General features: G+C 34.7%; 1 protein-coding gene across 1 annotated transcript; it reads right to left on the reverse strand.

Moving 5' to 3' along the window:
• Positions 1 to 1,379: 1,379 nt before the first annotated feature.
• LOC131071140 (dof zinc finger protein DOF3.6) lies at positions 1,380 to 4,446 on the reverse strand. The gene is made up of 2 exons (XM_058006849.2): positions 4,097 to 4,446; positions 1,380 to 3,115 (listed from the first exon to the last, which is right to left on the reverse strand). The coding sequence occupies exons 1-2, from the start codon at positions 4,148 to 4,150 to the stop codon at positions 2,051 to 2,053; spliced, it is 1,119 nt and encodes a 372-aa protein (XP_057862832.2). The 5' UTR covers positions 4,151 to 4,446; the 3' UTR covers positions 1,380 to 2,050.
• Positions 4,447 to 13,272: the final 8,826 nt, after the last annotated feature.

A 13,272-nucleotide genomic window follows, 5' to 3' on the forward strand; every position in this document is an offset into this window, starting at 1 on the left:
GGTGTTCTTGCTCTACCTTAACTACAAGGATGACTGATTTTTATATCGTTATTGTTTTCAATTAGATTGTTTAAGAGTGTTTAAGAGTGTTTGATATTAATATTTCAAATCATATTTTGTGATCTATCATCTTTTTGAGCTCAATCATTTTGATGATGAATCAGAAAATACGATTCAAAACGATGATACAAAAAAAATCATATAATCTAATCTAAAAACCACAGCAACAATCATTATAAAATGTAAAATTTGATACCATTAATTCATTTTTTATTCAATTCCAACTTGCTGAACTGTTAGAATCTAAGTTTCAATACCAAATTCAAGCAATCTGCATGAACTGTTAGATGTAGTTTTAATGCATTATAGATGTCATACACACAGAGCTCCTATAAAACTGGGGTTTGTAAAGCTGCGATAATGGTTGTCATTCCATACTACAGTATTTCTTTCTTACAAGCACTATTTACAGTTGTCTCTAGAGCTCTTCTTCTTCCCATTAATATTCATTCGCAGTCAGCCTAGAACAGTCTCGTGGACATGGTGGCCCATCATATTAAATAGATTAGTTATTCACTATGAAATAGCCAGCACAGCTACAACATTCTCGATATAACAATTCTATTCTTCCTTGCACTACTAATTAAATACCAATATAATTTCCTTTTGGAAACAACTTACTGTGGTTTCTATCAATCTGTACAGAGAACTACTTTTAAAAACTGTGCAGAGAAGTTGGCAAATGATATTTATTGAGTGGTTTATCATTAACAGTGGAAGTTTGGAAAAAATAAAAAGTAAGCTTCCAGAGAGCGGGTGTCCCAATAGATACGCTCAGAATAACAAGCTTATCAAACTGGGTATAATTGCTTATGTCGATACATACCATAGCAAATCAATGCCTCAGCGCACCTGAGTTATTAAACCAAAAAGCAAGAAATCAATACACGAATCTCCACTTCATTCACTTTGTTTAAAATAATTCGTACTTAAAGGACATCTCTTTGTCAGTATCATACGCAACAAAGATACATCTTCACTGTCTGCCATTCTGGAAAAACTAACAGCAAAACAAATTGCTTTTCCCATTTTCTTACTGAGGGTTTTCCTCAAAACTCTGCATCATGGCAGCCTTATGTGATACTAGACAATTGTTTTTCATACAACATATTAAGAGGATAAAACGGTAAAAAAAACATTCAAATGCTCAAAATAATTCCTAGACTAAATTTTTTTTTTCTGTTTTTTCATTTTTATTTTTCTCATATAGCACCATTTTCATTACATTTAATAGAGAATTCAATTTCATATATCCTCCATATATCACAGAACAAATTATGGTTTCCAGTACTAGACATACCCAAGACAAATCAAGAAACTTCTGTTAACAAACTTATCAATTTTGGCAGCCTCAGCATTCATGCCAGCACTCTAGAAAAGGATTATAATTTATCCTCTTTATAGTCAGTCCAATTCCTATAAAAGATTCCCAACAAACATTAAGGAAGCACTGAATCTAAAATTGATCTCCTAGCAAAGATAAGTAATGTACTATACTTGATATATACAGTTTAAGCTGTTTTCCTCCTTGAGTCTGCCAAAACTGGAAAGGCTCTCACAAGACAACCATGGCAGCTGAACACCCAACAAAACACAAAAGAGAAGTATAAGGGTTAATCTGAATTAGCCCAACACTACCAGATCTGAATTCTCAGGCATTGTATCCTCACAAGCACACAAAGTAAAACTATTGAAAGGAAACCCTAACCCTAATTTATAGATGCTGAATTGTATAAGGCAAGAAAAGTTGGAAAAAAAGAAAACTTCAAAATAAGAAAAATGTATTGTCTGGATGTCAATCTCCCTCTGCCCTCTCAAAAAATACTGTTCATGTCATGCCTTGTAAATTCTTCAGCCAATTTAGCAATGCCGAACAATTGATGAGCTTCTCAACTCTGACCAATTTGAATGGAGGCTGCCTGGGTAGTTATCGAAGAGAAAGAAAGACATTTATGAGTGCCCCCCACTTGATAATTCTCTTCTCGAACTGTTAAACTAATGGGCTGGTGGATGAGCCAATGAGATCTGGCCATGAACCTCCATTCCAGTAATCAGAAGTATCCCCACCACTATGAAATAGATTTTCTGATGCACCAGGTACCATTTGCCAGTCTGAAACAAGCTTATTTTGATCTGGTTCCTCAACTTTCACTTTTGATTTCTCTATTGTATGCTCCTCACAGCTAAAAGGAGCCAAGGCATGACCACCACTCATTGGATGATGCTCCTCTTGCATAAGTGATAGAGGATGTTTTGGTGGCTGATTCAACCTGGTCCAAGGAATAGAAGAATCGGTACTGTTATTAATCATATCTGCTGATGTAGGAACACTGAACATACCCAGATTGCTGTGTGGAGGTGTGATATGTGGGTTGGCTTCCAGGAAAGAACAGTAATCTTCATTCCCATGATCATGGCGAGCATTAATTGGGCCAGGAAATTCAAATCCTGAGAAAGAGGACTTGAGTGCTGCTGAATGTGAGTTATTGAGAAGAGATGAAACCAGGTTTGGAGGCATCATGGAAGATTGGCCAAGTCCCATATTATTGCTACTGAAATTGGACATGAAAGATCTGTCACCAAGTCTTGCAGCTTGTTGGATTCTAGCAAAGATGAGATTTATATCATTCCCACTGCTAGGAAGTCCATAGTGCATAGAACTAGCTTGATTCTGATGAAGCAAAGGATTTGTTATAGCTAGGTCAGTTGAAGAGGGAGCAAGTCCAGAGGAGGAAGTGGGTGGTGCTACTCCTGAATGAATGTCACCCATCCCTGATCTCTTTGTACGCTTGTTCTTTCTACAACCTCCTCCAACAGGAACATTGCGAAGGGCACCGCCTCTGGTCCAGTACCTTCTGCATGTTTTGCAGAAATGCCGGGGTTGGGATAAGCTGTAATTATTGTAGTAACAGAATTTGGTGTTGGTTGAATCACAGCGAGGACAGTTCAAGACTTGCTGATCTGTTTGCTGTTTAACCGGCCTTCTTTCTAACAAGGGCTGGGAGCATGACAACATTTCTCCCGGAGGCTTTAGCCCTCTCTCCTGCATCATGTTCTGACATAAAACCAATTATACAAGTAATTAGACACCATATACGTGATAATAAATCTGCTTCAACGTGAAATAAGAAAGAAAAGAGAGTTAATCTGCGGGTAGTTATTTTCCATCATGCTCTGCCATAAAGCTGTACTGGATCACATACAAAAGAAGTGATAGTGTTTCGTGATTAGAAAAAACAACCACTCGTTCCTTTTCATTATAGTTTGATTCTTAGGATATCAGATCAGGCAATAAGGTCATTAAACTTCTAATTGTCTCTCTTTCTACACTTAGCTCACATGTCAGAGATTCATAACTTACTGATTTGAAAAAGTAACCAGACATCACGGTTAAAACAAATCAGAAGATGTTTTTGGAAAAATGTAACTGATACCCAGTTAACTGAATCCAACAGATCAGCTGTTCATAACCTCAACTAAGATTTCATAGTTAATGACTGATAAAAAAAAAAACCCTTCCTTGTGTAATATCATCAAATATACAATTAGAACACATCCCACATCACCTACCAGCTGAAAAATGAAGTTGCAGAAGTACCCAGAGTTAAATAACACACAAATCTTCAATGAATCAGGCTTAAAGTTTCACGAACTTACATATCACAAAAGAGCTTGCTTCCCCAAACAGATATACAGTTACCTTAAGATGTCTTCAACTATAGCAAAACCATTATAGAAAGTAGAATGACATAGCTCTATATTCTTTGTGTTTTATTTCTTAAGTTGTCTAGTGTAACAGTGGAAGCAACGACTTCTTATGTCTCAAACCTCTTCTCCAAGAGATCTTTTCCACTTTTGCATAGAATTTGGTACGACTGTGCTGGTTTTGCAAAAAGAATTTCCTACAACTGAGAAATCTTTGCCTCTTGAATACTATAAAATCAACAACAAAACAGAGTTCATATGCCCTAAATTTTTTCCCAAAACATAGAAAGAATTGTCTCTGATGCAACTGCAATTCATGGGATATTCTTACCGGCTGCCATTTTGTACTGGAATCCATGCAAACTTCCACAGAGCTCATAACCATTCGTTTGAGGAAATCTCTAGTGCTGGAGACTATTACAACATATACTTTATTCCCCCACTAGATAAACATCCCAAGCAGGAGAGCACAATCTCAATACTCCTCAAAAATATATATTGCCCAATCCGAATCTGATCATGCCCACATTCAAAGACGTGGAAAATTGATCCAGGCAAGCCAAATAAAATGGATTGGAAGAAGAAAATTAAAAGAAAAGAAGAAGAAGAGAAGAATTAAAGACAGAAAACGTGAGGGCAGCAATTCGGGCTTAAGTATGCAGGAATTTTGTGCTTTGTGAGTGAGAGAGAGCGCCGCCATGTAGGGAATGATAAATAGACATAATGGGAAAAAGGTGGTGAAGAGGTGGGCCCGGGGGGCGTCGGTCGGTGCTGTGTGGGACCCACTCGACCCCACAATGGGCCCCACCTGACGGAGTTGTCGTCATCAGATGCGGATGGTCGGGATTCCCTGTGCCACGTGTCCCCTCTGTTCCATGCCGTCTAAAACGTTGGAGCGAATATATCGGTCGGTGTAAAAGCTAAAAACGAAAGCCATCCATCCCACCCGATCTTTCTTTTCTTTCTTAGCCCTCAACCCTTTTTTTCAATTTATTTATTATTATACAAAATGAGATGATTTCTTGGCTTACTTACCTTAACTACTCTATACCATTGGAAAGCAAAAGGGTAACAATTTTTTGTGCTTGGTCTGCAATAGAAAGGGGTAAAATTAGTAATAAATATGTGTGTTTGCTCCGTTTGGGGCTTACACACAAGTTGTGCTTATCACATGACATGTTTGGATAACCAACTCAGTTTGTTAAGCTTGGGTTGTAATCATCAATCAATCAATCTCAACCCTTTCTTTGCATGACATTCATTAACCATCTCATCTCGAGGAAACTTCTGGTGCATCATATTCATTCCATCCTTTTTCAAGGTGAGAGAGAGAATTATTTGTGTATAGATTTTCAAAAAAATCAAAAGCAATACTAGCATGAAAAGATTGTCATGACTTCTCATGATGATAAAAATATACTATACTATTCTGTAGTGTTTTTGGAACCTCCATAATCCAATTATACAAGCCAAAAAGATATTGTAAAGATGAATTATGATACAATTATGTCAAGAGATTAATCTACTCAACTCAACTCTTCTCTTTATTTCAAAACCTAAAAGGTATATGGGTGTGGGTTTTGAGATTGAGAAACCCTAATGAGTATCTTATTATAATAGATTAAATTTATTATTTTGGATCTTGAGGTTTGGAAACCCTAACAAGAATCTTATTATAATAGATTATAGAAGGATTTAGAGAAAATTTATTATTTTGATTCGAAAAAAAATATATTTGTAATTGTTATTTTGAAATAGGTAATATAAGATAAATTAAATTTTATTTGATAATATTTTGTGTACATGTTTTTGATTAATAAAGAAGTGAGAACAAGGGCACTGTAGCGTAACTATTAACAACATTAACAACAACTAACAACAAAATAGTTCTAATATCACATCATTTATGTATGATTAGAAAGAATTGACAATCTATTATATGAGGATTTAGAATAAATTTGTTATTTTGGTTTTAATTTTTTTAGTTTATTAAAAAATATTATTAGTAATTGTTATTTAAAAATGGGTAATATAAGATAAATTAAATTTCATTTGACAATTTTTTACATTACAATTTATAATTTAAAGTAGATGTTATAGTCATAATATCACATATCACATCACTTATGTATGATTAAAAAGGATTGACAAATTGATTTATATTCTTACATCTAGAAATATGATTATTAGTATCCATCTTATCAAAATGATTTAGCTCAAATTTTCTATTTCCATTTGAATTTTTTTGTTGCAGTTTATTTATAAAAATCATTAGTGATTGTTATCTTAAAATGGGTAATATAAGATAAATTAAATTTTATTTGACAATATCTTAGATTATTGTTGATCATTTTAAGTAGATGTTATAGTTCTAATATCACATCACTTAATTAAAAGGATTGGCATATTGATCTATATTTTTACATCTTGGAATATGATTATTGGTATTCATCTTATCAAAATAGATTATATAAGGATTTAGATCAAATTTGGTACTTTGGTTTGAATTTTTTTGTTGCATAAATGAAATTATTAGCAGTTGTCATTTTAAAATGGGTAATATAAATATATTAAATTTTATTTAGCAATATCTTAGATTACCAAAATTAGAATTGATAATATTAAGTAGAAGTCATATTCTTAGTATCACATCAATTTATGTATGATTAAAAGGATTGAGAAATTGATCAATATTCTTACATCTGCAAATATGATTATTAGTATTAATCTTATCAAAATAGATTATATAAGGATTTAGATCAAATTTACTATTTTGATTTGAATTTTTTTGTTTTACTTAGTCAAATAAAATTATTAGGAGTTGTCATCTTAAATGGGTAATATAAAATAGATTAAATTCTATTTAGCAATATCTTAGATTATCAAGATTATAATTGATATTTTTAAGTAGAAGACATATTCTTAGTATCACATAGAAATTTTAATGCAACTAAAAACAACTTTAATTATTTATAATGTTATTTTTATCATAAATTTATTTATTTGATTATTTATAAAATAAAAGAGATGAACATAAAGAAACTTTACATCTTAAAATTTTGATACAAACCACTGGAATTTTTGTTTACTTAAAGAAAAACCTAATGAATAGAAAAATCTGTTCAACTGTAAATCTAAATCTATTTTTCTCTATGATAGAATTTACTAAAAGATTTAGTTTCTTATATCACACTTGATCCCATCTCCCATGCCTAACTTGATCTTTGTTAAAAAAAACAACTCTATTAACTGTAAATTTACAATTTAATATAAAAAATACAAATAATTTCACCACTTCTTATAATATTTTTGGCACATTGGGTTTTAACTATTGGTTCACTACATATCAAACCTATCAAAAAGTGATGCTTTTAGTCAAAAAAATAAAAATAAAAAATAAAAATAAATATAATGAAAAGGAAATTAAGGCGTAGACCTTTTACCTTAACCTCTATGAGTTTTTGATTACGGTAAAAGCAGGTTTTGAAGGTCCCCCGAAACCCTTTACAGAAGATCCTTAAGAAATTAGAGCATTAAGAAACAAGAAGGAACAAATAGCTAAAAAACCAGCAAAGAAATGAGCAAAATCCAGCAAGAAAAGCCCCACAGAACCAGCAACGTCTAGCCAAAACAGACAAAAGATAGAAAACAAAGTACTTAATGTTTTTCAGGGCATTAGCCAGATTTCTACTAATCCCATGCAATTATTTAATATTATCCCTAAGTTTAGGGATTTGTTTAGCAGAGGCCACAACTGCTTTCTTCATGCTCGCCCTTGTTCTCTTTGCCGCACCACCAAGAGCACTTTCCACAATCCCTGTCTCAATGGAATCTTCATCAATTTCAAGGTCCATGACAGGTCTGGGAGTACTGTAGCCCTTGAGGACCTTAGAGATTTCCTATAAGTTCTTAGTAATAGTAGTCAGGATATTCAGAATAATAACCAAAGGTTTTTCATTGCAGTTTTACCTTCCTCCAGATTATCAATCTGAGCTTCCATCTTCTTATTTTTTCCTCCATATCCTTCTTCCACTGCATCTGGTCTCTCTCATCTTTGTTCCTTTTCTCTTCCCACTGCTTCCCCTTTTTTTCCAGATTCTTGATTCCATCATAAGCCCACCTGTCAAAATCCATTCTAGCCTCATATAGGTTTTTGAGATTATCTAGAATTAACTCTTTTCCAGCATACTCCTTATCCTTTCTCGGATTCTCCTTGTCCATCTCCTACTCAAATTCCTTATTCTTCTCCTGCTCCATATCCATTTCTTTTTCCTCATTAATCTTATTATCCTACTCGTCCATTGGCTGGCTATTGACAGTGCCTCAACTAACACTGTGGGTAGGACTATCTTGAGCAGAAACCTCCTCACCTCCTCCTTCCTCTTCCCCACCTCCTCCTCTTTCCAGCTTTCCTCTCCACCTGACTCATCAGTTTCCATCTCACTACCATCTTTTCCGATATCCTCTGAGTCATTCTCTGTCTCCCTTTGAATATCCTTGTCCTCTTGAATTTTCAACCCAGTAGCATTTTTCCTCTTTTTTCTCTGAGTCAACTCTTCCTTGCTAGGCCCACCTTCCTCTATCTTTCTCTTACCTTTCCCCAGAAATGCAGACAATCTCTTATTTTCTTGAATAGCAAGGATTTTGCAGTGCTCATAAATGAGCAAAATGAGACCACAATGAAGCACTAGAGTCGTAGGGTTCTTGCTATGCTTATTAAGAGACCCCGATAGAGACCTGAAGAGGTAGTAGGGCAGGGAAATCCTCTTCTCATGCCTGAAATGATTTAACCTCTATGAGTTGCTTCTCTTCATATATTTTATTTAACTTGAATCAAACTTGATGTTAGATTAAAATTATTAAGTTATTTTTATTCATTGAAACTTATTTTTTTCTTTATGTATATAATTGAATAATGAATACTCATTTATTATTCTTTCTTTCTCTATATATTTTTTGTATTTTTTAACATTTTTATTCTTTCTTTCCATCTAATTTGACATTGATACATTTTTTGATTTATTTATGAATTTCCTTTATATTTATGAGTTGCAATTTCTTTGATCTATTACTATGAATACTTCTCCTTAAAATAAATCTCCCCATTATTTCAATATTTATGATAAAAAAAACATAATAAATACTCATTAAAAAATAGGATTCTTTCAAATTTCAAATTTATATTCTTATATATGTTAACCTTTCTCCTAATTATAATATTTCCAACTACTATTTTGTTTATTTGTATCTTATTAAATATAATTATAACTTACTCAATTTTTTAAAAATAAATTTTATTTTATACTTATAGAAACATAAACATTAAATATTATATTTTTATATTAGACTTCATATTAAAACTAATATCCATTGAACTTATATGAACACTATTTAATGTATTTTTATTAGAGATAGGTTGACATTTATATGATTCTAATTAAGATTAAGCTAATATTTTAATATAAATATCAATCTCACTCAATATCTTTTCTTTTAATATAAGCTTTCATTGCGACATTCCCTCATATGACTATCACTTTTGCTGAATTTAATAAATCAATTAATTAATGGAGTTCATCACTTATACTCAATCCTTCCAAATCGCGAACTCAGATTCATTAGAATCCAAATTAAATAAAACTTTGGTATTTTTTCGTTTCCATTCATTAGACTCAAATTTAAGCTCATCGAGTGGAAAAACTAATTCTAGATGTTTCTTTTACTTATAAACGACATGAAATTGAAAAAACGACCCATAAATTCAAGGAGATACCTAGTTCAATTTTAATTTAGCAAAAGAGACAAATAGTGTAAAGAGTGAACAAAAGTGAACAAACTTAAAATCTTTTTTTTTTTCCATTAATTTTAAAAAACAATTGAATATATTAAAATTAAAAAATATAAAAATTAATAAAATAATCAATAATATATAATATTTCAATATTCAAATTGTTTTTTTTAATAAGTTTTCTATACATATATATATCGAAGAGAGTTTTTTTTAATATGAGAATGTTTTTTCTCTCTTATTTATAATAAAGTTTATATGTGCTATAATTCAAATGTATTTCTTAATTTTTGTTATTTTAGATTGAAATATTTATTTAAGTTTGATTATGATATGTAATTATAGGATGGTTACATGTTGTGTTTGAATGTATGTATCTATTCATTATACACTCTCACTTCAATAACTATGATCTTTATTGTATAATTGATATTTCATTTTGAGTGTGAAATAAATTTATAAGTGAATAATTGATGGAAGGTATGTGGACCTGAATATCATGGATCACTTAACAAAGTAACTCTACCTAATCCTTATGGTCGATTTAGTGATCTTGTGGTTCATATGGTTATATTTAAATTTTTTTACCATATTCTATTTGGATCTGAATGAAAGGATGCTCATCATGCTTACCTATTTTTCCTCTAATCCGAATGAATTTCTAATTTTGTATCATTATTATGTCAAACTCATAAGTTGTATGATTTCTTTATGCATTATTTTATTATTGAATATAATTTAGCTACATTAAGAGTTCAAAATAATTTAATGGTTCATCAAGAATGATAATATGCAAGTTAATTTAGTTAAAGTTAACTAGATTATTATTACAGAATTGAATTTTCTTATGTTTAAAAGAAATGTTTTTGATTAAAAAACAGTGAAAACTAGGGCATTGACCCTTAACATAGAAAACCTATCAATGGAACCACAGTGCAACATCAGCACTATAACAACATTAACAACAAACTAAAACTAGTTTTTAGAAATTAAAAAAAAATAAAAAAATAGAGAACACAACATCTATAGAGTCGCCTTGCGCACCCCAATGCAGTCTATGACACTATTCCAATCAGTGAACATGAACTTATACAGATCCCTAGCCTCTTGTTTCTCTTCCTTTGAATCTGCAATTCGTTCCCTTGGCAGAGAGAGGGTGAGCGTCAAGCTATGTAAAACGTGCCGATAAAACTTATTAAGGCCAACAATTTGGGCATCCCTGGCTTCGACCATGCTCTAGAGCCTCTTGACCTCATCCATGATGGCCTTCAGTTCCATCATAGGACCCAGATTCTCAATCTTCTGCATGATGTGCATCACGTCGATGCACAACTTTTTCATTTGCTCTAGGGTAGGGGCTCCCTAGGGGGTCTCTGTAGCCTTCTCATTCACAGTCACATCCACTGCCTTGGCCGCATCCTCAGCAAGGGTACAGTCAATTTTAGTGTCAAGGCCCATCAGAGGAATAGAGTCCATCACCTCTTTCGCCATCTTCAAATTGTCATATGGGTCCACATTGACAGAATCTGGGGCTTTAGTATCAGTATTGTCCTCACCAGTGGCTCCCGCAGTGACCATATCCATAGGAACCCTATCCTTATCATCAACAGAATCTAGGGTTTGAGTATCACTACTATCCTCGCTGGTGACTCCCGTGGAGCCCATATCCATAGGATCCCTTCCCTTGTCAGCTTTGATAGCATCCTTACCGGGGGCCTCCATAGTGTTTTTAGGGTTCCCCCCATCCTTGTCCTCCATGGGGTCCTCCTCAGAGTCAATCATCTCAATCATAGGGGTCTTCTTTTTAACTGAGCTTTTGGAGGCCAATCTGCCAGACCTCCTTCTTCCCTCAGGGTTAGGGAAGGGGTTATCATTCTCAACATCCTTGAGAGATGAAATTTCCTCAAAGACAATTCATTTACGTTTGACATGGGTTTTACCTTTACCCTTGGAAAGGGAGCAGGATGTGCTAGGAGAGGCAAATGGTGTCAAGCTAGGGGAGACCTCAGAGATTGAAACCATGGAGGCAAAAGTAGGCAGAGATATGGGGAAATTATCCATAGCAAAGGCCTAATGCGAAAGTTGGAATAATATGGGAAAAGCCATAGAAAGGGTAGCAAGTTGCTGAGGGGTTGACATAGAGGGTTGAGAGAGCGTGAGGTTCCATGGGTGCAAAGGGCCTGGTGGTATTTATAAATCCTATAGATGAGACCCTGGTGGAGGAGGTAATGCATCTTGTCCCCATGCTTGGGGTCCAAGATATCCTTAACAGAGCTTTCAATGGAATGCAACAAGTAAAAAGGCAAACAGAGCAAATCATTATTACGAAAATGATTCAGAAGGGGCAAATGATAATAATAAAATACCTTGTGTCTTCCTTCGAGTGTGAAATATTTCATTATCATTAGGCAGATCACATTCCAAGGATGTTTTAGTGCTTCCCGAGCAAACCCACCCTAGAGTTTAATAGGTTCCTCACGATTGCGAAAGAAATGTTTCCAGCCTTCATAGTTGGCCACATGGCTGGTGCGCTTCCAACACCGCCCGTCGAGGGCCAAACTCGTGGCCTGGGCGATGGTTTCCTCAGAGACTTCGAATGAAACGCCACCCATCAAAACACACGGCCCAGACCAGGAGGAGGCAAATTCAACAAAGAGCTGCTCATCATGGCCCTGAAGACATTTCAATAAATCACCGACCCCTCCTTCCATGCAGAAATTCCAAACCAGGGGGTCATTCTTGAAGTCATCTGGTTTATCTGACTCATATCTGACCCTTTCACCCCCCATATCATCTGCCAAGAGAGCTTCTTTAATCATGAAGACGGTTTCGCAAAGACCCTTGGATAAACTAGCCGCAAGAAAACAATGGGAAGTGTGTGAGCTAGGGGTCATTAAGTGAGACATGAAGTTAGGCACGTGGGAAATAATGAACACACTTTTGGAAATGATTTCTAGATTGCATGGTATGAGAAGCCAATAGGTATCAACAGAAACCATCATGTAAACTTCCATATTGTATCACATTATTAGATGATAAGCCCAAAACATTTGCCAACAAAGTGCAGCATGCCCTTCGAAGCCAGGCTGGCCAAACGAGTCACCACCCAACTAGTAGTAACCATAGGAATATTCCCATTATTTGAATTATGACACCAACCCCTCTGAACAATCCCAAGGGAAGAGAGGGGAGTGAGGAAAAAACTAAGCAGCAACTCAATCATTGATAGATATTTTAGATTTCTCTCCCTGAAGAAGGAAGTTGATGTGGTCTGAGAGGGAATTTTGGCTCCTCCAACATCTTAACCCAAAAATATTTAGCCCAAGGGCAGCTAGAGCATTAGCCACTCTGTTACCCTCTCTGAAGACATGCATGAGTCTGAATGAGTCGAGCCCAGAAATATGCCTTAGGGTGTCCCCGATGGTTCCCTCAATGGTCCAGTTGAGCCTATTTCGCCCTTTGACAGTATCTATGATGAGCTTGGAATCACCCTCAATATCCATTGACCTAATTCCCATAGTGAGGGAAAAATGAATCCCCCAAGCTAAGGCCATTGCTTCAGCCTGATTAGAGCAATGCCCATTCAGGTTACCCGCATAAGCACCAACAAGGGCCCCCATGTGGGTTGTGATGATCCCTCCACTGACAGTCGGCCCCCCTCACGAGCCCCATCAAAGTTGAGTTTAAAGTCATGGGTGGCAGGAGGGGACCAAACTGTG

Source organism: Cryptomeria japonica, chromosome 8 (genome assembly GCF_030272615.1).
Source record: "Cryptomeria japonica chromosome 8, Sugi_1.0, whole genome shotgun sequence".
In the NCBI taxonomy this organism is placed as follows: Eukaryota; Viridiplantae; Streptophyta; class Pinopsida; order Cupressales; family Cupressaceae; genus Cryptomeria; species Cryptomeria japonica.

Bases quoted from the DNA above. Each gene is read 5' to 3' on its own strand.
- LOC131071140 (XM_058006849.2), bottom strand. From the start codon at position 4,150: ATGGTTATGAGCTCTGTGGAAGTTTGCATGGATTCCAGTACAAAATGG. The intron at 3,116-4,096 runs GTAAGAATATCC...GTTTTATGTCAG, and splicing joins CCAGTACAAAATGGCAGCCG to AACATGATGCAGGAGAGAGG.